General features: G+C 56.9%; 8 protein-coding genes across 8 annotated transcripts; 5 read left to right on the top strand and 3 right to left on the bottom strand.

The window, feature by feature from the left end:
- Nucleotides 1-545: 545 nt before the first annotated feature.
- Nucleotides 546-1,215, top strand: N657DRAFT_644575 (uncharacterized protein). Its single transcript, XM_062792786.1, has 2 exons — nt 546-743; nt 814-1,215. The coding sequence occupies exons 1-2, from the start codon at nt 568-570 to the stop codon at nt 920-922; spliced, it is 285 nt and encodes a 94-aa protein (XP_062648124.1). The 5' UTR covers nt 546-567; the 3' UTR covers nt 923-1,215.
- A 1,761-nt stretch (nt 1,216-2,976) lies between these two features.
- Nucleotides 2,977-5,288, bottom strand: N657DRAFT_644576 (glycoside hydrolase family 76 protein). The gene is made up of 3 exons (XM_062792787.1): nt 4,765-5,288; nt 3,960-4,681; nt 2,977-3,880 (listed from the first exon to the last, which is right to left on the bottom strand). The coding sequence occupies exons 1-3, from the start codon at nt 4,862-4,864 to the stop codon at nt 3,290-3,292; spliced, it is 1,413 nt and encodes a 470-aa protein (XP_062648125.1). The 5' UTR covers nt 4,865-5,288; the 3' UTR covers nt 2,977-3,289.
- Nucleotides 5,289-6,608: 1,320 nt separating this feature from the next.
- N657DRAFT_663445 (aromatic compound dioxygenase) lies at nt 6,609-8,022 on the top strand (the record flags this gene model as incomplete). The annotated part of the gene is made up of 3 exons (XM_062795183.1): nt 6,609-6,906; nt 6,971-7,882; nt 7,943-8,022. The coding sequence occupies exons 1-3, from the start codon at nt 6,660-6,662 to the stop codon at nt 8,020-8,022; spliced, it is 1,239 nt and encodes a 412-aa protein (XP_062648126.1). The 5' UTR covers nt 6,609-6,659.
- A 502-nt stretch (nt 8,023-8,524) lies between these two features.
- N657DRAFT_689920 (uncharacterized protein) lies at nt 8,525-10,076 on the top strand (the record flags this gene model as incomplete). Its single annotated transcript, XM_062797014.1, has 1 exon — nt 8,525-10,076. The coding sequence occupies one exon, from the start codon at nt 8,525-8,527 to the stop codon at nt 9,929-9,931; it is 1,407 nt and encodes a 468-aa protein (XP_062648127.1). The 3' UTR covers nt 9,932-10,076.
- A 674-nt stretch (nt 10,077-10,750) lies between these two features.
- On the top strand, nt 10,751-13,309 carry N657DRAFT_595185 (uncharacterized protein). The gene is made up of 2 exons (XM_062789969.1): nt 10,751-12,385; nt 12,438-13,309. The coding sequence occupies exons 1-2, from the start codon at nt 10,758-10,760 to the stop codon at nt 12,994-12,996; spliced, it is 2,187 nt and encodes a 728-aa protein (XP_062648128.1). The 5' UTR covers nt 10,751-10,757; the 3' UTR covers nt 12,997-13,309.
- A 736-nt stretch (nt 13,310-14,045) lies between these two features.
- On the top strand, nt 14,046-16,320 carry N657DRAFT_389044 (glycosyltransferase family 31 protein). The gene is made up of 2 exons (XM_062787137.1): nt 14,046-14,080; nt 14,166-16,320. Exon 2 carries the CDS (start codon nt 14,287-14,289, stop codon nt 15,886-15,888), a length of 1,602 nt encoding a protein of 533 aa, XP_062648129.1. The 5' UTR covers nt 14,046-14,080; nt 14,166-14,286; the 3' UTR covers nt 15,889-16,320.
- Nucleotides 16,321-17,590, bottom strand: N657DRAFT_389045 (uncharacterized protein). Its single transcript, XM_062787138.1, has one exon. It carries the CDS (start codon nt 17,397-17,399, stop codon nt 16,752-16,754), a length of 648 nt encoding a protein of 215 aa, XP_062648130.1. The 5' UTR covers nt 17,400-17,590; the 3' UTR covers nt 16,321-16,751.
- N657DRAFT_389051 (uncharacterized protein) lies at nt 17,281-19,988 on the bottom strand. The gene is made up of 2 exons (XM_062787139.1): nt 18,028-19,988; nt 17,281-17,971 (listed from the first exon to the last, which is right to left on the bottom strand). The coding sequence occupies exons 1-2, from the start codon at nt 19,741-19,743 to the stop codon at nt 17,447-17,449; spliced, it is 2,241 nt and encodes a 746-aa protein (XP_062648131.1). The 5' UTR covers nt 19,744-19,988; the 3' UTR covers nt 17,281-17,446.
- Between the last annotated feature and the right edge of the window lie 1,768 nt (nt 19,989-21,756).

The raw sequence follows: 21,756 nt of genomic DNA on the forward strand, positions 1-21,756 counted from the left end.
TTATCGCCTCCGCTACTTCGGCCAGCGTCACCTTCTGCTCGACATGGAATCCCGGCTCCCAGTCGTCGAGGAAATCTTGGTCCTGGACGTCGGCGAGGTTTGCTGGAGGGCTTGGGAAGAACTTCTTAGCCAGAGCCTCAGCCTTCTGGTCATGATCTGCGGCCACCACTTGTCCCGAAGCGTCTATGAACGCTGGCAGCCTCGGGGGTTCTGGTGGTAAGAAGCTCCGCAGTCTAGCCCACCTTTCCCAGGCCCACATCTTGTCCGGCTTCTTCGCTTGAATCATTATTGAATTTCAGACAATTTGCCGTCGTCTGACAGGATCGCTTATTCCTTGATGTGACTGCCACTTCACAACGCGGCACCGGCTCGGACGACAGATGTAATTTAGCAGGCATGTCAGGAAGTTATTTAGATTTCTAACATCATTCTTCTCGTTTCATTTGACGGCTCGCTGAATTGTTGTGGTTGACGTTCTCAAGCTCCAGACTTCTGGTGTCTCGGATTCCGCTAGAACCCACGTCTGCCTGGCCGTTAAACCACGAGGACATCGGATCGCGAAGAACAATGGAGTCGGGCCCGCCATATCCCGTTTCTAGGTGGCCTTACAAGCCTAACTGGGAGTTGAAAGGCTTCGACTTCAGCCTCATGCCCGTCGCCCAATATCGAAACCCAGTCTCCAGTCTCGGCACGCGGCGATTCACTACAGGCATCGCAAACCCCCGTCATCCGTTAGAGGAAGACTACGCCAGAATAGTCGCGATTAGTGTCGCCGTCCACTTTCGAGCCATGTTATTTTGCAAAGATTCTTACCCCAACGCGGTTTTCTAGGAGCGAGTCGCACAATGCAGTCTTCGGCATGGCGCCAGGAGAGCTCAGATACTTGAAGAACTGTTCGTGCAAGCTCGGCAATTTTGGCTGAGAAGCACTGGGGACTGCCCCAACGAAACCGCGCGGCTCGTGCGCGAATGGATCTCTTTTCTGGCCGCTAGAGCTCCTCCTCTTTCGTTGTTCCTGAACCCCTGGCATGTTCTGTTCCAGCAGTGGAACGAGGCAGTGCGGAGGGTCGATTTGACAAGTGCGGCATGCGCTGCTCCATCCATGGCAGAACAAGCGGATTCCGCAAGAGCCGCACTGGTATCAGACGTCTGGGGGGTACAGGCCGCACCGCAGCCTTCAAGTGATGCTGTTGTGAAGAGAGAGCAGACTCAGGGTGAAGGTCTGGTTGCGGAGCTCAACCGTTCAACCCACCCCGAGTCCACCTCACAGCGGAAGAGGCGTCGGAGAGAAAGTCTAGTCAGTCTCAGATCTCGCTCACCAAAGCGTCGGGCAACCGCAGCTCGGCAGACTGCTCAAGACGACTTGCGGTTTGTAGATCCATGGCCGATTCGACTCAGGGAAGAGCGCCGGATGGTGTCGGAGCTATCAGCGAAGCAGAACATGAGAGCAATTCAGCGGTCGAGGTGAATAAATCGCCTTGCTACTATCCGCAGATCGGATCTGGCTTCTTGTCTGCCGACACCCCCATGACGAAGTGCGAGCACAAGTTAGCGGAGCATTTCAATTTGATTCATGCCATGATTTCAGATTATCGGCCCAGGAGGAGCAGACGGCGAGGCACTCCGACGAGATTGAGAACCTTGATTCGCGCCTCAAGACAATCGAACAAGGAGAGCAGATTCAGAAATTCCATTGCTCACCTGCCGGGAAGCCGGAATAGCCGCGACACGTACATGCGGACGAAAGTCCCAAAGCAGGGGAACAGCGTACACATCCCGTTGGAGCAAGAGCACGCACGAGTCGACACCCGCCTCGACTCGCTTCGTGACAAGCTCGCAAGAAACAGGGCTCGCACTGAAGATGTCAGAATACATTCGACGCTCTCGAGAAAACTGTGCGGAAAAAGTCGCGGATTCGCCTCCGACAGGTAAAAGAACTTAGAGACCGTGTCGCTGACCAGCAGACAGTCATCGACCAGCTTCTCCAGCGTCTGAGCGCTGTGGAAGCTGGCCGAGCTAACCTGAATCCAGCGGAAGCTGACGCCGCGCAGCAGACAGTGAAGCCGGGGAAGCGGAGTCGCAAGCGGGTAAAACGGGAGCAAAGCATGCGCGCAGAAAAACACGAACAAGGTGACAAAGGCTAAGCCTAAGGCCAAGGGGAAGAAGGGGAAGGCCAAAGTCCAAGCCGCCTAGGAGCACAACTCGATTTGCCCTCCGTCTCAGTCTGTATTCGACCAAACTTCCTAGAAGCCCGAGTCATCGGTTTCTGGATTGAGACAGAGAGCGGAACTGGACAAGGATGGAAATCCCGGTCTTGAGTTTGGTGGAAGGGAAGGGAATGTGGGAACATTGTACAAGAACACTCAGATCATACTCGCGACTGGCCATCTTAGAGGCCACTGCCACTGTTCCTTCCTTCGGTCATGCCTGGGCGCCAGGCGTACAAAGTGATTACAAAACAAGTTTAGCCCCGCTGGGGGACATCATGCCAGATTATTTACACGGAATGGACTCGGCCTGGTTTCACTGACTTTTTGCTATGGATACTCCTCCGTGTGATGAATCATGTGCTTGTTGTTCTCGGGACGGATAAGCTGGTGAGAGCGCTGTCTAAAACTCACGCATCGACTCTCTGAATGGCATCTAACTATTAATGTCCTGGACTTTCCCAGAAAGGGGTGTTTGAACAGCCAACTGTTCTTGGGCTTACGGTGGTACTAGAAACATGTAACTCAGGCGCACAAGGCCTTCGTTGACAGCAACTCCAACTCGCGGCGCACTCTCCAATCGGCAGTCCCCATGAGTGACCTATCAACCCCGCGCAACGAGTCTCGCTCCTGCCAGATATCGCGGATACAGAAATGCGGAGTTGTGACGAGTTTGGTGAGGTACGGCACGGTATACCGCCAAGTATGGGTTGTGTTTCAGCAGGCATCGATAACTCAAGCAATCTCGGAGCACGAGGCACGGCATGGGAAATGTCCTAGAGCGGCCAACCAGAAGATTGAATTTGAATCCGCAGGAAAATCCGAAACCACAATATCCCGGTCCCAAACGATGGCACTTAATCCGTGCCCGTAGAAAGTACGAAATTCCCAAAGCGCCGGCGAAAGCAAACCCGTAAGTGAACCACCCCCCGGCTGTGCTCTGCTCTACAACGCTTCTCTTCTCCTCTGTCTGTCTAAATATCAGCAGACAGCTCCATCGCTCGCTAACAAGACAAGAGAGATCACCAAACAATGGCATGAGAATGCTGAACGACCACGCCTCATCAAACCCAGAGCCGTCCCCTAGGACTCAGACCACCCCATACCCATCCACAAAACACTCCCCAAAAACGACGCCAGCACCGCAACCGTCACAATCGCGGCCCCCGCCCGATCCCCCGCCGTGATCTCCTTCGGCGGCGCCAACCCCGAAAACCGCTCGCCGGCATTCGGATCCCCGCGACTGGTCCCGCCCGTAGTATTCGTCAGCGGGCCATTTTGGACCTTCTCCTGGTCAATCAGCAGCGTCGACAGGGCCGCGAGCGCGCTCATCTGCTGGCCGGCGGGGCCGTGCGCGACATCGCCGTCGTACTCGCCCGTGGTCCAGCGGAAGCCGCAGGTGCCGTCCTCGAGGCAGGAGCTCACGCAGCCCTCGGTGGACGAGCGCAACGTCTTGAGGATGATGTCGCGCGTGAATGGCGCTACCACGGCGGCGGTCGCCAGCGCACGGTGCATGTACCCCTTAAAGGAGTGCTGGTCCGTGTTGCACTGCACGCGGTCCTCGAGCTCGCACGGCCGCTCTACCATGATGCCGTCGGGGAAGAAGTGCTCGATGGTGCGGTTGACGAGCTTGGTGGTGCGCTCGCGCCATATGTCGCGGACAGCGCCTTCCGTCTGGGGTGGGGGGCCAAGGGTTAGCTTGGTTTGGGACAGATACGGAAAAGAAGAGGGAGAAGGGAAACGGGGATTATACCCAGTTGTACATGATGGCGGTGGTGTGGATGAGGATGGCGGCGTTGGCCGAGAATTGAACCGGGTTAAGGTCAGTGCAGTTGAACGGGATGCGGCCGCCGTCCAGGACGTTGTAGTCTTCGGTGATGTAGCCAACGCCCCACATCCAATCCCAGGCTTTGTCGACCCATTGGCCATAGGTCGCGTTGTTGGTGTAGCGGCCCAAGCGGGCGGCAAGGTTGACGAAGCAGGCGTTTGCAATGGTGTTTTTGTAGTCGTAGCCGCCATTGGTGCTCACGACCTGCCACCGCAGGCCGCCGTTGCAGTCCTGCACCTCCCAGCGGGGGAACTGGGTGTTGAAGACGGCCTGGGCGAGGGCGAGCCACTGCGGCTGGTCCTCGGGCGGGTTGGGAAAGTTCACCTCGGCGGCGAGCATGGCGGCCATGCCCCAAAAGGCCTGGTCGTCATTGCCCAGCGAGGCCGTCCAGTTGCGAGGCATGAAGGCGTTGACCGGGGGATCGGCCTGGAAGAGAATGGAGCGCGTCGCCTCGGCGTTGTAGGTGTCATCGCCCGTGTAGAACCAGTAGTCGATAAAGGTCCCCCACATGGCCCCGGCCTGCCACCAGTAGTAGGGGCCACCCGGTGGCGGCCCCGGAAGGATGCCCGGAGTCCTGCCGGGTTGGTCTCCGGGGTAGTAATTGTACAGGTTCTTCGCGACGATTTTTGCGGCCGCCTTGATCGAGTCTGCCATTCCGGTCGCATGTCAGCAAAGAGTCTCCAGTGGTCTGAGCCCAACAGCACCAAACAACAGCCCATGCTCTGCTCACCAGGAGAATCCAAGTCGACATCTAGTTTGCCCGATTGTCCATTCACGCCGGCAGCTGCAAGCAGCAGTGCGCCAACCAGCGCTATTGCTTTGGACGCCATTGCCCGCCCCAAATAATGCGCAGACGAGGACGGTCGCGGCTGATTCGGTCGAGGCCGTCTAGGTCGTCGAGGACATTCGGGGATGGTTGGTACGGAGTAGCCAAAGCTAAATCGCGAGCGACACGACCAAGGACCGGGAACCGTAGGAGGACGACGGAAAGTGGCTCTAGGCGCGAGACCCGAGCTGCAGGAGCTTTAGGTTCATCAGATCTTTGTCAGAATGTCAGGGGAAGCGGTCTTCTGTTCCAACCGCTCGTAATAGACGTAGGGCCCACTCAGTTGGCAAGGCCGACGGCCCAAGATGGGCTGAATGGAATCCTGCGGCAAGCTGGGTATCCTGCTGCGCGACGCGGGACAGAAAATGCAGCCTCGGTTCCGTGGATATTCTGTATGAGCTGAAACCCCTACTCCGTAAATCCAGGGATACGGACTCGCGTCAGAAATGGGGCTGTGTGCTGCGGGGACTCCAGAGTCGAATTGAATTGGAGCGTCGCCTACGCACCTTGTTGGCCCATGTGGCAGCCGCAATACGGTCTTTTTCCGTAAAGGCTCTAGCGCGCTCGTATATCTGGCTGGGGATCAGAGCCAGGCATCGCTGACAGCGCGCCGTCTTGGCAAGAAAACAAGCCTTTTACCACAAAACCCCTGTCCAAAAAGGTCAACATGTCTCAACCTCCAACAAGCACCCATTTCCACCGAGTTACCAGCCCTGTTGAGTACTACCCGTAGTGTAGCTACGGGCTACTTAGACTTGCTCGACGTGTATGCCGCCGCATTAAAAGCTTTCCCTTGATCAGATCCGGTTCTCCTTAGCTATGCCGTGAATCGTACCAAGCAAGTGAGGTAATTAAACTAATGTACCCCGATAGACTTACCAGTGTCTCCCACGCCGCTCGCTATAACAATCAGATTCTTCAGCTCGCCAGCTCGAAAAGGGTAGAATAGGCAAAGAGAGTTTGAACGGCTTTTCAAGCATTCACACCAAAAGCTCTTCTGAACATGTCGATAACTGCTTGTAGATCTATCTTGCTGCGTACCTAGTAATGGACCAAGCTGCTGATATTATAGCTCCAGCTTCATGTTGCCAATAGGACTCACAGGTCTTTATGGAAGAATTGCCCACTGATATATGCGGCGCCACTCCTAAGTACGTCAAGAACACCGAGGCTTCGGTGTAGATGCGTGGGCGAGATGCGAGCTTGCTACCGGTCATAGTAGCTTTCTAGGTAGTCAACCCCGTTGGACGCGTGGACGGTGGATCTGGCGACGACGCAAATTGCGAGCGTTGACCAACGAAGAAGCTCAAGTGCCGGTCTCCGCGACCAAACAGACTGTCGCATTGATGTGTCATAGGCTCCTGTCGAGATACGGAGCAGCTCTTTGGTTGACCTTGCCACTGGCTTTGTAGTAAAGAGTATGTAGTTGTCGTCAACGTCTTCATCTGCCTCCTGGCCCGGACCAGGGAGCATCCTGGACTTATACCGTTTGGGTCCCCTCTGGCCAGTTAGCTTTCAGGCAATTCGCACACTGCTTACGACTAGGTCTCCATACAATGGCGCGATCGTAGAGCCCTAGATGCGTCCCAGTTCACACGCATAGCGATTGAGGAGTGAGTACCGAAGCCTCACGGGCCTGGCATCAGGCATAATGTCGTTTAAACAGAAGTAGGGTCCTTGGCGATAAAAGGGAGCTCTATCCCACCATGCTTGTTGACTTCTTCGCCCCCACCCTCTCCCTCATCCTCCAACACTGGTCCATCCGTTGATCTGTCACTTTCGATACACGTCGTTTCACAATGTTAGGTATTTTCAAGCTCTCAGTAGCCGTTCTTGCAGCCGTTGGAGTCGCTCACCCAGGCGACTCCCACGATGCACATCACCTGAAGCGTGAGATCGTTGCCCGGGACCATGCTGCGAAGATGGCCGCCCGCTCCCTCGGCGCCTGCGCCAACAGCGAGACGGCCCGTGCTCTGAAGCAGCGGTCAGTCGTGCGCCGTGCCGAGAAGGTCAAGAGTCTCCGTAATGAAAGGGGCATCAAGACCCGTATGTCATCGATAACACCTGCCTTCCACTTACTCTCTTGAACGTATGGACTGACACAGGGCAGCTTCGAAAAGATATCGACGCGACCTCGCCGACCTCGAGGCGTGGGAAGAGGTCAACCACAACATGACAGGAGTGGCCAAGTTCGACATGTTCACCCCGCTCGAGACCGTCTTCGACGCCAACACATCGTGCATCCTCTCCCCCGAGGTGACCGACGGGCCTTACTACGTCGTCGGCGAGTTCCTCCGCAGCAACGTGAGGGAGGTCAAGTACAGCGCTGGCGTCGACCTCTTCCTCGAGATCCAATACATCAACGTGGAGAACTGCGAGCCCGTCCCCGCCGTCGCCGTCGACATCTGGAACGCCAACGCCACAGGCACCTACTCGGGCATCAGCACGAGTGGCAACTACGCCGCCAACGGCCTCAACTCGACCTACCTCCGCGGCATCCAGCTGACGGACCATGACGGCGTCGCCCAGTTCGAGACTATATTCCCGGGCCACTACGAGGGGCGCGCGTCGCACACGCACCTGCTCGCCCACACCAACGCGACGGTCCAGCCCAACGGGACCATCTCGGTCTGGGACGCGCCCGTCGCCCACATCGGCCAGCTGTTCTGGCCCGAGGCGCTGCGATCGGCCGTCGAGGCCGTGTACCCATACACGACCAACACCCAGCCCGTCACCAGCAACGCCAACGACATGTGGAGCATTGTGCAGGCCGACGCCAGCTTCGACCCGTTCCCGCACTTTGTATACCTGGGCGAGGACGTCGCCGATGGGCTGTTTGCTTGGATCCAAATTGGCATCAATGCTAGTGCTGACTACTCGGCTGATAACTACTACTCGGTTGCCGCGTATCTGGATGCCGACGGGGGCCACGCTGTTGCGAACGGCACGGGAGGCGGCGGTGGTGGTGCTGTCGGGGGCAACGGTACGCTCGGCACTATGAATGGTACCATGCCGTCGGGCGGTATGCCGTCTAATAGCAGTGTCCCCCGTTCTACGACGGTTTTGGCCTGCCGCACCTGAGAGCTGGGACGGCCCGAAGAGGTGGCCATGATGGGACAGACTTGTGCTGAGACAAGACATCACCTTCGGAATATGGATTAAGAAATTCGTCAGCAGTCATCCATGCGAAGAATCGATAAGCCTGTGTATTCGCGGACTTGACAAAAATCAAAGTTTCCATGAAATACAGTTCACTGCCGGGTTCTTTTTGTTGGAATCTCCTTGTGGGATTCTGCCATTGTCGTAGTGATAATCACTGAGCACTACGCGAAAAAAGAAAGAGAACCGCTCTTTACTCACTTCCGGCTTTCTCCTAAGTTGTTCCACGAATATTGCGAGCCACCTTCTTCTGAGAGCAGCCTTGCTCAACCGAACTAACTGCTCAAAGGTAAGGTATTCAAGTTGTCATTTGATTCCTGTTATTCCAACTTTACCGCAACTTCTCACTTTGTGCCACGGCCCAACTGTCAATTCTACGAATCAACAATCTGTTGAGATCGGTGCGCACCATTTTGTTGTCACTTGTCTTTTGATTCTAATCATAGTCAGGTCAATCCAACCGTTCGCCATGCCCCAGACGGTCCAGCTCGACTCAAGTTGAACCATGGAGTCTAAGTTCTCCGACTCTTCTTCCAAGATCGGCTCGACCAAGCGTGGTTTCTCGGACGAGGCCCAGGAATCGCCGACCGAGAACCAGGCCAAGCGAGCGAAACACAACAAGAAGCGTCGTTCTAAGAGCGAGAGGGACCCCGACGGCTACGTTGAGCAGCAGGACTTGATCTCTTTCGACCAAACCTCTGCCCTCTTCAGTCCCATTGCCCACATGCAGAAGCAGACCCCCATCAAGCCTCCTGCTCCGTTTCCTTTCAAGGAGGCACACAGGGCTTACGTACAAAAGTCGGCCGAGATAACCAAGGAGGCGCTGGGAGGCGAAAGCAAGAAAAATGTCAAAGAGAGCCTGAAGCAGCCGACGGCCCAGGACAACCCCAAGACAGAGGCCAACACCCGCAAAAAAGTCAGGGCGGAGCCAAGTGTCAACAAAACGGCAAATGATCGGGTTGAAGACGCCAACTCAAAGATTACAGGCGTCACCGCACCGCCCAAGGAGGAGCACATCTCTAAGAAACGTCGCAAGCGACCCAACAGGCATGAGAGGCCTCAAGTTCCAGCTGTCGCCGGACCTTCGAAGCCCAAGGCTACGGACAAGCCCGCCCCAGCACCCAAGGAGCTTACTCCCCTCAGCGACATTACCGCTCCCGTCGATTATTCCTTCAAGGCCTATCCGGATCCTCCTCCCGTCCAGTTTCTGCCCTTCACGAAGTCCAGGGCGTCTAGGGAGGCCCAGAACGGCAATACCAAAGCCCCCAATGCAACTCCCGTGGACGACATCCCAAAGAACACCATCACCGCAATTGAACCCAACATCTTGCCCATCCCGGAGGCGGCACTGGCAACCCCAGCGGGCACCAAGACCCTCAAGATTATCAACAAGCACCTCAAGGCGCTCGAAGAAACAATTAACGGCCATCCTTCCCAACTCAACAATACGTGCGACGCCCTGCGCGCCGACATCGCCAAGCTGCACGAGCGTCTCAGCCGCGACGAGCTGCGGGCCTCAATCCGCCACGCCATCATCTTCAACGCGCTGATCAAGGTATCGTGCGACCTGTGCGCGCTGAACGGCCGGGCCGATAAGCACCAGCAGCAGCACGACGAACATGACAATGACCATCCCACGGTCCCGGATGGCGGCGAGACACACAAGTCCGCGACGACGGCACCTGGCAAGGACAAGGACAAGGACAGAGAGGCTGCCATCAAGGACAAGGACAGGCTCGACAGCCTCAAGTCCAAGAAGGCCAGGTCGATACAGCAGGCGCGCAAGACGCTCGAGCAGTGCCTGCGCATCTACACCGAAGACATGAACCGGGCGGCGAGCACCGACGAGGTGGCGCGGTACGGCGTGCTGTGTGTGCAGTATGCGGGGGATCTGTTCAAGACTTTGGGCTGAGATTTTGGGTTCTTATTTTTCTTTTTTCCCTTTTTTTTGTGCTGGCGTTGAGGTGCTTGTTTGAGCTCGGGGACTCGGATTATGCCCATCTGATTCGGTCTGAGTACTCGACCATATTTGATGTCACCAGTACCGGAGGACGAGCTGGGGTTGGGGCTGGGGTTGGTATGTTCGTTTTAACGTGGTTCACCATTGGCTTTTGATCCCGGCATTGAGGGGGATGGGGGGATCATAGGATTGGCGACGTCTTTTGGGGACGGGGGTTCTCTGGGTCATGGACGATTGGACTAATCCGGCCATCATCCGGGGCGTTGGCTCTTTGTTCTGTGTTTCCTTGATTCGCAAGAGATCCATGATGTATCGGGATCGTTTACTGGCAAGCAAGAGTAAGGGCCATGGCCCATATTGCTCTTGCTTTGGAATTACCTACATTGCCCCGTGACCCTTTCCTCGGCCCTGCAAAGCTCGCATCTTGCTATGAGACGTTGGGGCTTCTCAGATCCGTTCTTCTGTTCGGTACACTCGTTAGGCCTATACCATGAGACCAATGATGTCCGAGTAATGACTGAGTGCCGCATAAGGATGGCAACTCAGTCTGACGGCGGGAAGGTGCTAACAGGACTTTCTGATCGAAGAAAAGGCCGGTCGCTCTATCAGACGATAATTCCTGGCAGTAAGGTGCTCACCGACCATCCAACAAAGGCCGTGACATCCGTAGATACCCGCAAGTGGGGCCGATGAAAGCCTGGAGCTCCGAAACTCGATGCATTCCATCATGCCGCAACAAGCCTTTTTGTTTCCTTATTTTACAATGGAAACCAGATCAATGCGCACCCGCGTGGCCAACGCGTGCGATTTGTGCAAGCTGCGAAAGATCAAATGTAGCGGTGTCCAGCCCTGCGGATACTGCGTACGCCGACGGCAACCGGGCAGCTGCCGTTACACCGCACCCCGGCGCCGACCGAGGCCCCGGTCCGACGACCCGGCTGCCCAAGACCACGCCACTCCGTCTGTGTCGGACCAACCTGCTCCGTCAACGAACAGCCGTCATGAGACGCACTCGTCGTCCCATAATCCAACGCCAACGCCAACGCCATCTCACCCCGCCCCAGCCGTCACGGCGGCCTCTCCGAGTGTCTCGGTTGCCCCCGCGGGACCCACACTGCAGCAGTCCAGCCCGCAACACCAGCTGCCCGCAGACACTGTTTTTGCAACCCTCGAGGAACACGAGGAGACTGAGGTGCCCCGCGAGGCCCGGCTTCTGTGCGACGCCCAAGGCAAGCTCGTCTTCATTGGAGATTGTGCACCCCTGTCCTTTTTCCAAACTGTGCGTCGCCTCGTCACGACGCGCGTCGATGCCGATGCCTTTGCCCCGGAAAGCAGTGGTTACACAGCCCTCGAGAATGTCTACTCGCGATTTGGCGCATCCGCCGGTTTTGGCGCCGAACCTCCGGCCGTCAATGTCCCCATCGGGCCGACCGTGTCTGCCTACCTAGATGTGACTGCAGGGCTGATTGACCTGTTTGACAACGCCCGTCTCGTGGACGACATCGCCAATTGGTCTGAGCACGGCCGCCCACGAAACCAAGCTGTCGACGTGCCCTCGGCCGTGAACTACATGGTCCTCGCCATCGGCTGCCAGAAAACGGATGAGCATATTGCCCAGCTCTACTTCGACTATGCCCGCAACCTGGCCTTTGCCAGCCTCAGCGGCAACCTCGGGGTCGCAAGCGTGCAAATATTCATACTCATCACGTTCTTCTCGCTCGGTGCATGCCAGATCAATGGGGCGTTCCTCTTCTTTGGCATTGCCGCTCGAGCCGCCTATTCCATCGGGATCCACCGGACGGCCGTCAACGCCAGGTTCGGCCCCAGCGTCCATCGCCAGAGGGACAGGCTCTGGAAGAGCCTGAGGGTCTTGGACTTATTCCTCAGCACGTCCATGGGCCGCCCGCCGGCGACATCGGACGTGGACTGCACCGTTCCGTACAGGGCGCAGGACGAGGCTGGCCACGAGAAGTTTGACCTCCTGAATGCATCGGCCCAGATCTTCCTCGTCACTGAGGCCATCGTCCTCGAGATTTACTCGCGCCGCAAGATATCTCCACGCTTGACCGAGGGCATCTCGCGCGAGCTCCGGGAGTGGTCCACGCGCTGGCTGCACCGTCTCATGGACGTCATCGATGGAACGTCCCCTGACGACCAGCCGGGGATGGTAAACGGTGCATGCCAGATCCTCTCGTCCTACTATTATGCCGTCATCCTTGTATCTCGGCCTTTCCTCATGGTCGAGCTACACCGCAGGCTGTTAGACGGGGGTTCCATTGCGGGCATCGGCCTCACCGGCAAGTCAAAGCTGGCCGACGCCTGTATCGATGCGGCCATTCTGATGGTGGAGCCGGTCCAGAGCCTCATCGAGCGAGGGCTGATGACCCGGCGAGCTCCAGTGATCGTGTCTGTGCACCTTTCCCAGTGCTGACTGCAACTTACTAACCATGTTCCCTAGATCCTGGCTGTTCGCTTCGTCCCTCGTGCTGGGTGTCGGCCTCCTGGGCGGCTTCGGCCGCATAATCGAGAAGCACTGCCGCGCTTCCATCTCTGCGCTCGAGTACTTTGCCCAAGCTGACGCCCACGCAGTCCAGTACTCGCTCATTGCCAAGTCCCTCCTGAGCACAGCTCTGCAATATCTCGAGAGAAGGGAGATGCAAGAGCGGCAGCGGAGAACCGAGAGCTCGTCCCAACTGTTTGGCCTGATTCCTTGCTCGTCCCGCGGAACTAATGACTGTGGCCGGACGCTGTCGGGCAGCTGGCATGCGGGAAGCCCCCAGAAAGCCTCAACCAGGGCTGACAAAGCAGGCTTGGGCAATGGCGATGATCAGGAACTGCCGTGCAGCTTGGACTTCGAGTCCGCCTTCTTCGGATTGCCGGGTGCCCTCCCGAACACGCCCGACTTCTCGCTGATGGGCGGGTCCCTTGATGCCGATGTCGAGCAGACATTTGGCGCGCTTAACTTGTTTCCTTTGCTCGAGACGGACGGCCACATAGACTTGGCCAACTACTTCTGAGATGGCAGTTCTCCGAGATGGAAATACACGGGCCAAAAATCGACCTGATAGGGGTGCGCCATGCTGCACAAGTACAACAGTACAACAAGTTCATGTTTTTAATATCAGCCTGTTCAATGATATGATCATGCTATGGCATGATTCGGAAGAGCGCCAATTGCCTCGTTATTAGGTAGATTTTTCACGAGGTTGGAATCCTCACCAGCGAGTTGGTGCGAGGTGTCGAACGCGGCTGGCACAAGACCTGGGCGTCATGCACGAAAACTTATCAACATTGCACAGCGTGAAACATGCCGTAGTACCACTGCTGCACAAAATATATGTGTGTGTGAAGACCCAGAGGAAGGTGAAGGGGCTGGGAGCCCGGAGGGGGCCAAGAAGGAGAAAAAGACGAAGAAGCGCACGGGGCTCTAACGCCATTCTGGAGCGGCAAGCGCGCAGCGCGAGTTATGCAGCTAAGTGACGAACATGGCCGGATGGCCGCCCGCAGCTTCGTCGTCACCAAGCCGGAAAGGTGAGTTCCGGACTGCTGGATGGGAGGGACTGCTAGGAGCGCCCGAGCGGCAACTAAGCTGCGCGGACGCAGTACGGGAGCGGATGCCTTGCATGTAAAAATAGCGCAGAGGGACCGCTTGCCCGAATTGGGCGGGGCGATTGCCCTTGCGGTGTAAGATCAATATATATAAATATGTGTGTGTGCTATACCAGTACTTTTTGTTCGAGTCATGTTACGGTTTTCGACTCTTGAGCAGAGCTCCACTACTGAAGATTTGTAGCCGGCTTGGCAACGGCAAGGGACACCACTGGCAGGACCCCTGAACCTCAACCCTGGCGAGCGAAATGGGGAAGTGGAACTGGCTGGATTGGATCGAAAGTGAAGCCAAGATCAACATCGCCACTCATTTGGGTGTCCCTACGGAACGACTGCCGAACTGGCGGCGGCAGATAAGATTGGCGTGAACAAAAGGTGCAGACTTTCAAGAACAGCAAACTCATCTTTCGTTGTTGCACGTCTCGCAGCGGAAGGGTAATTGCATGCTTGTGATTGTCACTCCTTGATCGCTGCATCACCAGGTAGTTACTGGTAAGTTATTTCTGAACTTGGATTCCACTGCACACCACTTTTCCTGGCCGTACCTGGACAATACCTTGCTAACGGTCGTCTTCAGTTTTCTCGACAGCACCCGCCCGTTGCGCTTTCTCGTCGATTATTCCTTCCCGCCAACCACAGGCTTACCTGAGCCGACTCCACCGCACTCGTCGCCGACTGCTCGACATGCCGCTGTCATAATGCTCGCGCATCAGTGCTCTGCGAGAGCATATCTCGCCACCTTCGTTACGATCGTCGTGATCATCTTGCTCCTGACTGCCGACCGTCTTGTCCATCACTCGCATGCCCTCGCGCATTTGCCCGCAGGAAAGACATCTTCCGACACTACCCAAACGAACTTTGAGCGTCCTAGCAAGCCGCTACCAAACGAGTCGGACACGCCTGGGGCAAGCGCGAGCAATCCCGAGGATGACGATAGCATCGAGGGGCCCTGCAATCGAGCCGTCAGGTTTCTGCGCAGCAAGGAACTCGGCTTGAGCAACAAAATCCAGTACTCGCGCCGCTGCATCAGGCCAGTCCACGCTGAGATCGACCGTGAAGAGGTCGCCAACGTCAGCAGCCTGCTCATCACCGGCACCACGGTGCTCGACCTAAACGGCGATTGCAACCGGATCGCCCTGCCTCCGTGTGAGCCGCTGACCCTCCATGTGCCCCCGGCCTACCCGCCGCAACAGGGCCAATACGGTCACCTCCTCTTTGGCGTCGCATCGTCCTACGAGCGCCTCCAAGACGCACTCCCAGTCTTTTCCCACTGGCTATCAGGCAGTGGCGCCCTGTTCGTGGCCGTCGTCTCAAACGCCGACTCCCCGGACCACAAGTACGACATCGCCGCGCTCGAGGCGTCGTACCGCCAGCAAAACATCTCAGCGATCATCACCCGGCCCCGGCTCAAGCAGTCCCTCCCGCGACTCGACACGGCCGAGGACGCCGAACTCTCCCGCCCGGCCGCCGTCGAACAGCTGCACTTCCTCCTCATCGAGGACATGCTCAACGTCGCGACCCCCCAAACCCAATGGCTCGGCGTGCTCGACGACGACACCTTCTTCCCCGCGCTCCACCCGCTCGACCTCACCCTCCGCCAGCACGACCACACCCGCCCGCGCTGGCTGGGCGCCCTCGCCGACAACTGGGTGAGCATGACCATCTGGGGCTTCATGGCGTACGGCGGTGCCGGCACGTTTCTCTCGGTCCCGCTCGCCAAGCAACTCCACCCGCACCTGCGCGACTGCATCCGGCAGACCAAGATCGTCTCGGGCGACGGCATGCTCAAGGAGTGCGTCTACGCGCACTCGACCACCAAACTAACCCTCGTCGAGGGCTTGCACCAGCACGACATCATGGGCGACCCGTCGGGCTTCTTTGAGTCCGGCCGCAAGACGCTGAGCATCCATCACTGGAAGTCGTGGTACCACGCGCCCGTGGCGCAGATGGCGGCCGTCGCCAAAGTGTGCGGCGACTGCTTCTTGCAGAGGTGGCGCTTTGGCAGGGACACGCTGCTCGCCAACGGGTACAGCATTTCGGTGTATCGTGATGGTGTCGACAAGCTCGATCTGGACCGCGTCGAGGGCACGTTTAATGACCCGGATGCCAAGTTTGATTTCGTGTACGCCCCCTTCCGGCCGAAACTCAGCGGCGATCAGAAGAAGAGTTATCGGTTGGAGAAGGTCGATGGGGATATCGACAGGGGGGAACGGTTCAGGCAGGTGTATGTGCACCGCGCGCCGAGGGGGGAGGGGAGTGAGCCTGTGGATGAGGTGGTTGAGCTGGTTTGGGAGGTTTAAGCGAGCTTTTGAGGCTTGGTGGCGACGGGCTTTGGTTTTCTTTGTCTGGTCGGCGCCGCCATCACAATATGGCTGTGCTGGCTCACATCCAAATCAGTTCGAGTCAGAGCTAGCTAGCAAGGTGGGCGTATGTGAAGGAGAGAAAAACAAGCTCTCGGAGTGCATCATTTCGTAGAGCGAGCGATTGGGGACTTAGATGGTCAAGTCCGGTTGACAACCTGGCCGTGGGGCGTTCAAAGGCATTGGCTTTGGGTTTGTTTGGCGTTTTGCAGTCTCGTGTAAACTATTATTCTTTTACCGCAGCCAAAAGGAAAAATAAATGCATTGAGTCAGCGCCTCCTCTCCTCCGTTCAGTTTCTTTGTCCCATTTGGTGGTGCAACACATGCCAACCTGTCCCTCGGATTCCGAACATGAGTTTGATTAAGTCGGAGACAAGTGTTCCACCGTTGGAATCGGCATGTACTTGACTCAGCAACCAGTTTCTGTTGAGGAGCCGCGGTCTGCGAAGCATGGAAAATAGGATGAGGTCCTCGACTTGGATGTCACTAGCATAAGTCGGTCCTGTCTGTGGGCCCAGATACAAGCGGACAGCACCCGCCAAGAGGCAAACTTCACCGCAAGAGTCCGAGGCCTCCAATATATTGTAGCCCCCCTCTATACGATTCGTGGTTTGGAAACCGGAACAATGCCGCACGTCAATGGCACGGTTATTCCAAGTTACATCTAAGCCCATTGACCAGCATCAGCGGCAAGCCATTTACAAGCCATCCCATCCGCAAATCAGAGGAACTCCCCCCACAGAGTATACATCGCCATCACTTCATTCCAACAGTTTATATACAACACACCAAACCATACAAAGCTACAAGTCCCCAGCATGCTTCTCCTTCAATTCAGAAGAGGAGAGCAAGTGTGGTGAAAGCAAGTCTCGGAATCCGACCCGCTGCCACACGGCGAGAAAGACAAAAGGAAAACCACCCCAAAACCGCTTCTCCAACAGCCACGCCAGGAGGCACCTTCGAATATTAAGCAATATAAACCCCAATCCACAGGTAACAAATGGATGGGGTAGAAACGTAAAAAGTGGTCGGCAGGAGAATGAAGAATATAGCCAAAAAGAGAAGAGAAGAATGACAATAGATAGGAACCTGCGCCAGAAAATGTCATCGCCTTCCCACTCCTTCCAGGTCCTCGTCTCGGGGGAGGAACCCGTCGTCACCACTTGAGGAAAACGGCAATATGGAGATTGGTAGATAAGAAAACCCAATCCAAGACAGCCAAACCAAGACCAAGCCGAGCACCGCTCGTGACGCCGCTGAAGCCCAACCGCCGTAGCCCTCTCTATGTATATATGTATGTTGTCGTGGATAGGGATGTGTTTGTATGTACCAAGTACGTCATCGTTGGGGGGAGGCGGGTCCGTTTGTCCCAGCGGCGAATAGCAGCCCCAAGTCGAATGTCGTAACGTACCGTCGTCCTGCACAGTACCACCGGACCGCTGTCTCATCATCGGTCAAGGATCAAGACGGCAGGGGCCGAAGAGCCACTCGAGGTACTTCACGCCTTCCCCGCCTCCCTAACAGCCTTCATCCACCGCTCCTCCTCCCCCTGCCCACCTACAACCCTCGGACTTTTAATTTCCCCCAGGGAGCCTGCTGACCCGGCCCCGCCGCCCGAGAGCAGGACAGCCCGGACCTCAGCCACCGACGCAACCCCTAGCAGCGCCACCTCCCTTTGCAATAGCAGTGCCACACCGGCGCGCACGAGCAGTGCGTCACCCTCAAAGACATAGACATCCCAGAGCCGAGCAGCCTCGTCAAGAGCGAGGTGGCGAGTGAAAAGCCCTGCAAAGACAGGCTCGAGGTAGGCGTCCGGGTCGTGGTCGGCGAGCTTAGTAAGGTGGTCGTGTAGAGCGGGGGCTTTCTGTGCGAGTGTGTGCAGGACGAGGTTGTAGGCCGAGTTCTTTGCGCCGGCGTCCGAGGCGTAGAAGCTGAGCGGGAGCGGCCGGTTGAGCACGTTGGCGAGGGCGATAAAGGCGTCTGTTGGGGTTGGGAGGTTGAGGAGCAGGAGGGCGGCGATGGTCTGCGTCCAAGTTAGCTGTGTCTTCTGCAAAAGAGTGATGAGTCGCAGGCACTTACATTGCAGCCCGGCACGTAGCCGATGTCGCTCCTGTACATGGCATACGCACGCAGGACGTCAACCAGGCTCTGGTGGAGCGGCGCGCCCGGCTGGAAGATGCGCAGCTCCGGCCACGTGCGCTCCCGGACGTCCTTGCTGATGGCGTGGAACCACGCGGCCGCGCGCATGTCCTCGGCGCTGCCGTGTCCAGACTTTGCCCTGGTCTCGGCCTCGCCTGCCCGGGTCAGCGCTGCGTCGAACGATGTCTTGGTAAGGCCCAACTCGTTCCCGATGGCGCGTGTCCAGACAGCGCCTCGGCTGCGCGGGGCTATTCCGCGCCACCAGAGGTCCCTGGTCCTGCGTTCGCGGATGGCATCGTTCCAGCGAGGGAGAATGTCGTGGTCCCAAATCTGCATGATGCTGTCGGCCGCAACATCACGGCACTCGGAGCGCGCGCGTTTGGCAGCCTGGCGCCGACGGTCGGCTTCTAGGCTTTGTGCCATCATCTTCTGATACTCTTTCAGGTGGCGGCGCTCCTCAGCGGGGTCCTTGGGCGGCAGCCATGAAGGGCGGGTGCGCGAGAGGACAGCTTCCTTCTCCTTGGATATGGGCAAGGGATCGATCATGATATTCGGCCGGCGCAGCGGAGGCAGCTCTGCCATGGCCGACTTCACCCTGGGTTTAGCTTCCGGGTCTGACGATCTCCTCGCATTCGGCATGGAGCCGGTGCTGGACCTCTGCTGCATCTTGTGTTCCATCTGCTCGGCATGTTCCTCCAGCTTTTCGGTGAGCGCCTTAGCCTCGGCGTTCAATTCTGCCAGTGCAGCAGACCAACTCTTGGCCCTCGAGGTGACTGGGCTGGATACGCGGCTCGAAGAGGCTGAACTCAGTGCCGTATCCGACTTCCAGCATGGCGACCGAAGTGATCCTTGGGCAACAGCAACCGGCGGCGTACCGTTCCCAATACTGCGTACCCTCTCCTTTGGCGGACGTTCTGGAGACGGCGCTTTGGATGGGGGCCGGCTGTGGGAGCGTTCCGATGGTGGCCTTGGGGAAATGGGCACATTGTCCAAAACCAGGCCGTCGGGAATTTCGTCTCCATCGTCCTCGTCGCATTCCAGTTCCAGCTCCAGTGCCGTCTTCCGCTCCCTGTTTGACTGCCAACTACTCCTCCGCGGCTTCACCATCATGTTGGGATCTCTTGGAGAAAGCGATAAACCGGGACTGGGACTGCGACGGTGGCTCAATGACGTCTGCGAAGGCTGGCGGCCGAGGGTCCGAAAGGGAAGAGGACGCGGGTCGGGGACGAGCCCCAAGCTGGCAACGCGCCCGTTTGTGGTCCGAATTTGGGTCTGCAGCACTGGCAGGTTCGGTCGCGACTTGAGGGCGGGCGTGACATCGCGCTTCTGGCGGGTCCTCGACGGTTCACGCGAATACTGCAGTTGCGGGGTCGAGGCCGGCGCGGGTCGCTTCGTCACGGATCGCAGGTCGGAGGGAAAAGATGGGCTGTAGGGGTTTGCGGCGGTCTTCAGGTGTCGCTCTGACAGGCTTCGAGGGTCGACCTGATCGTCTAGTCCGATGTCCTCGAAGTGATTGACGTCGGTGAGCACACTGCCGTCATCAGAGGGAAGCGAACTGAGCGAAGAAGATTTGGAGGATTTCGAGGCCGTCATGGCTGGAGGCGAGCCAGGCCCAGGCAAGACGGCATCGTGAACCGAGCTTTCGAAAATCATCATCTTGGCATGGTGCACCCAGAAAGCCTGTTGTGGTTATTGTCGTGCGTAGCAGTAGAAGGCCCTACCCTCAGTGGGTTTTCGGATCTGCCTACGCGTCGTGTGTTGTTTCTCGCTTCGATCAATGCGGGGAAGAGCTGCTGCGACCGGTGTTCCAGGATTGCAGTGCTCGGTGACGATCTTTGGGTCGAGGCGATCGGACGGAATGCCAACGGCTAGCCCCTGGATTCCAAAGCACGGGTCTCACAATGCCGCTGGTCTGGGCCCAAGAATCCGGTCGCGTGGATCCAAAACACGGCGTTGCGAGGGTCCGGCCGACAAGAGCAACCCGAGGTATTAATAGTTGTATGTGCAGTTGAGAGAACGATTGTTTATTGAATGGGCTTGTTGATATGTTCGTATTATGTTGGGTATTACGAGCGAAAGTCGAGTGTGATGCGGCGAATGAGTAGCGAATGTGCAGGGAATTAGGCGTCTTTCCAACCTAGAAGTTATGGTGAGTAGATATCGAACGAGTGACTGGCCGACCGAGTGGTGTTGTAATGTGCAAGGAGAAAGGAGAACAGAGAGACTGCGTAATGGCGACCAAGATTGCGAAAATCGACAAGGAAAACCCAAGTCGAGAATTCCAGCAAATGACAGAGAACCAAGGCAGTGGGGCCAGACTCTGCAGGAGAGGCGGGACGGGAATTCAAAGTTTGAGTGGAGTCCGGTCCCAGGGGATCGCCAGTTTTGCCAGTCTAGGCCTGTTGAAGGCTGGCACCAGCACCAAACTCAAGAAATAGCCTGCTAAAACCAAGGCACAAAATCGAATTTCCAGGTTGGCTGGATGGTGATATCTCACTGCCGAGATAAGAAGGCAACGGTCGCTAGTACCAGACTTCATGCTTTCCCACTTGCATTGCCTTCCGGGCAGTTTGTCCGGTCGGCTGATGTTTCGAGGCGAATCCTGCCGAAGCCAGGGAGAGGATTTCAGTGGGGCTCTTCATCAACTCATCAACCTGCGTGATGATCGACAGAACAACCTTGCTTGCTGCGGGAGACTGGAAGCGGCACAAACGAGCAGCTCTTTTCCTCTCACGCACCAGAGAAGAGCCAGTCAACAACTTCGATATCTCATTGTGTAAGCAGCCATCAGCACGGTCCTGGGAGTGCAACTATGAACATCAAGTCTGAGGAGCACTCTGGGCGAGGTACTGAGAGCTTGACAGGCCAGAATCGAAGCCTGCGCCGTAATGATGTTGGTACAGCGATCTGGCAACGGGCCAACTGCCAGCACCCAGCCGTGAAGGAGCTCTTTCAGGTTGACAACATCGCAGAGGAGAGCCAGATATCCGGCCGCAAGCGTGACGGGCCTGAGTGCCAAGATGGGAGGGTGTGATTCACGTCACCCTGCATGGCCAGCACAACGCCGCCCCGGAAGTGGCGTCCGGCATCTGATAACTTCTACTGATGCGGTGTTTCAAATCGAAGAACTGAATCAAAAAAACACCGCCACGTGTGTGTTTACATCCGTTATAGTTGTAGATTTTAGATTCCGGTATCAATTCCAGCCAAAGTTGACTTCAAGCCAGGTACACGTGTATGTTCTTGAAGAACGAGCGGGAAAAAATAAAACGTTCAACAACAGGCCCGATTTCAAGCTCAAGCCACAGATCTTGGCAGGGGTGGGAAATGACGAGGGCCACCAGCAATTTCAACTGCAGAGTGCAGCGGGGAAGCTGTGTTTGAACTTCTGTGCCTCCTTCCCTATCTGGTAGTTTGAGCCAAAGACATGCCATTGTTTTTCGAGTTGTTCGCGGAACAAGCTACGGCAAAGTTGAACTCAGAACCTCATACATTCAGCCATGCCTAAGTATGGTTCTCCATGGCGTCGATGCCTGTAGCGATCACGAATGAAAGCTACTGAGCAGCCGCAGGCCTGTAGGCATTCTTCCCGAAAACCTGATCAAAGACATTGGACAGGAAAAGACGTCATGCTAGTCTTCAACCGGGCATCAACTGAATCATGGCTCA

The sequence above is a fragment of the Parathielavia appendiculata genome, assembly GCF_033297405.1.
Source record: "Parathielavia appendiculata strain CBS 731.68 unplaced genomic scaffold N657scaffold_5, whole genome shotgun sequence".
NCBI classification, from domain to species: Eukaryota; Fungi; Ascomycota; class Sordariomycetes; order Sordariales; family Chaetomiaceae; genus Parathielavia; species Parathielavia appendiculata.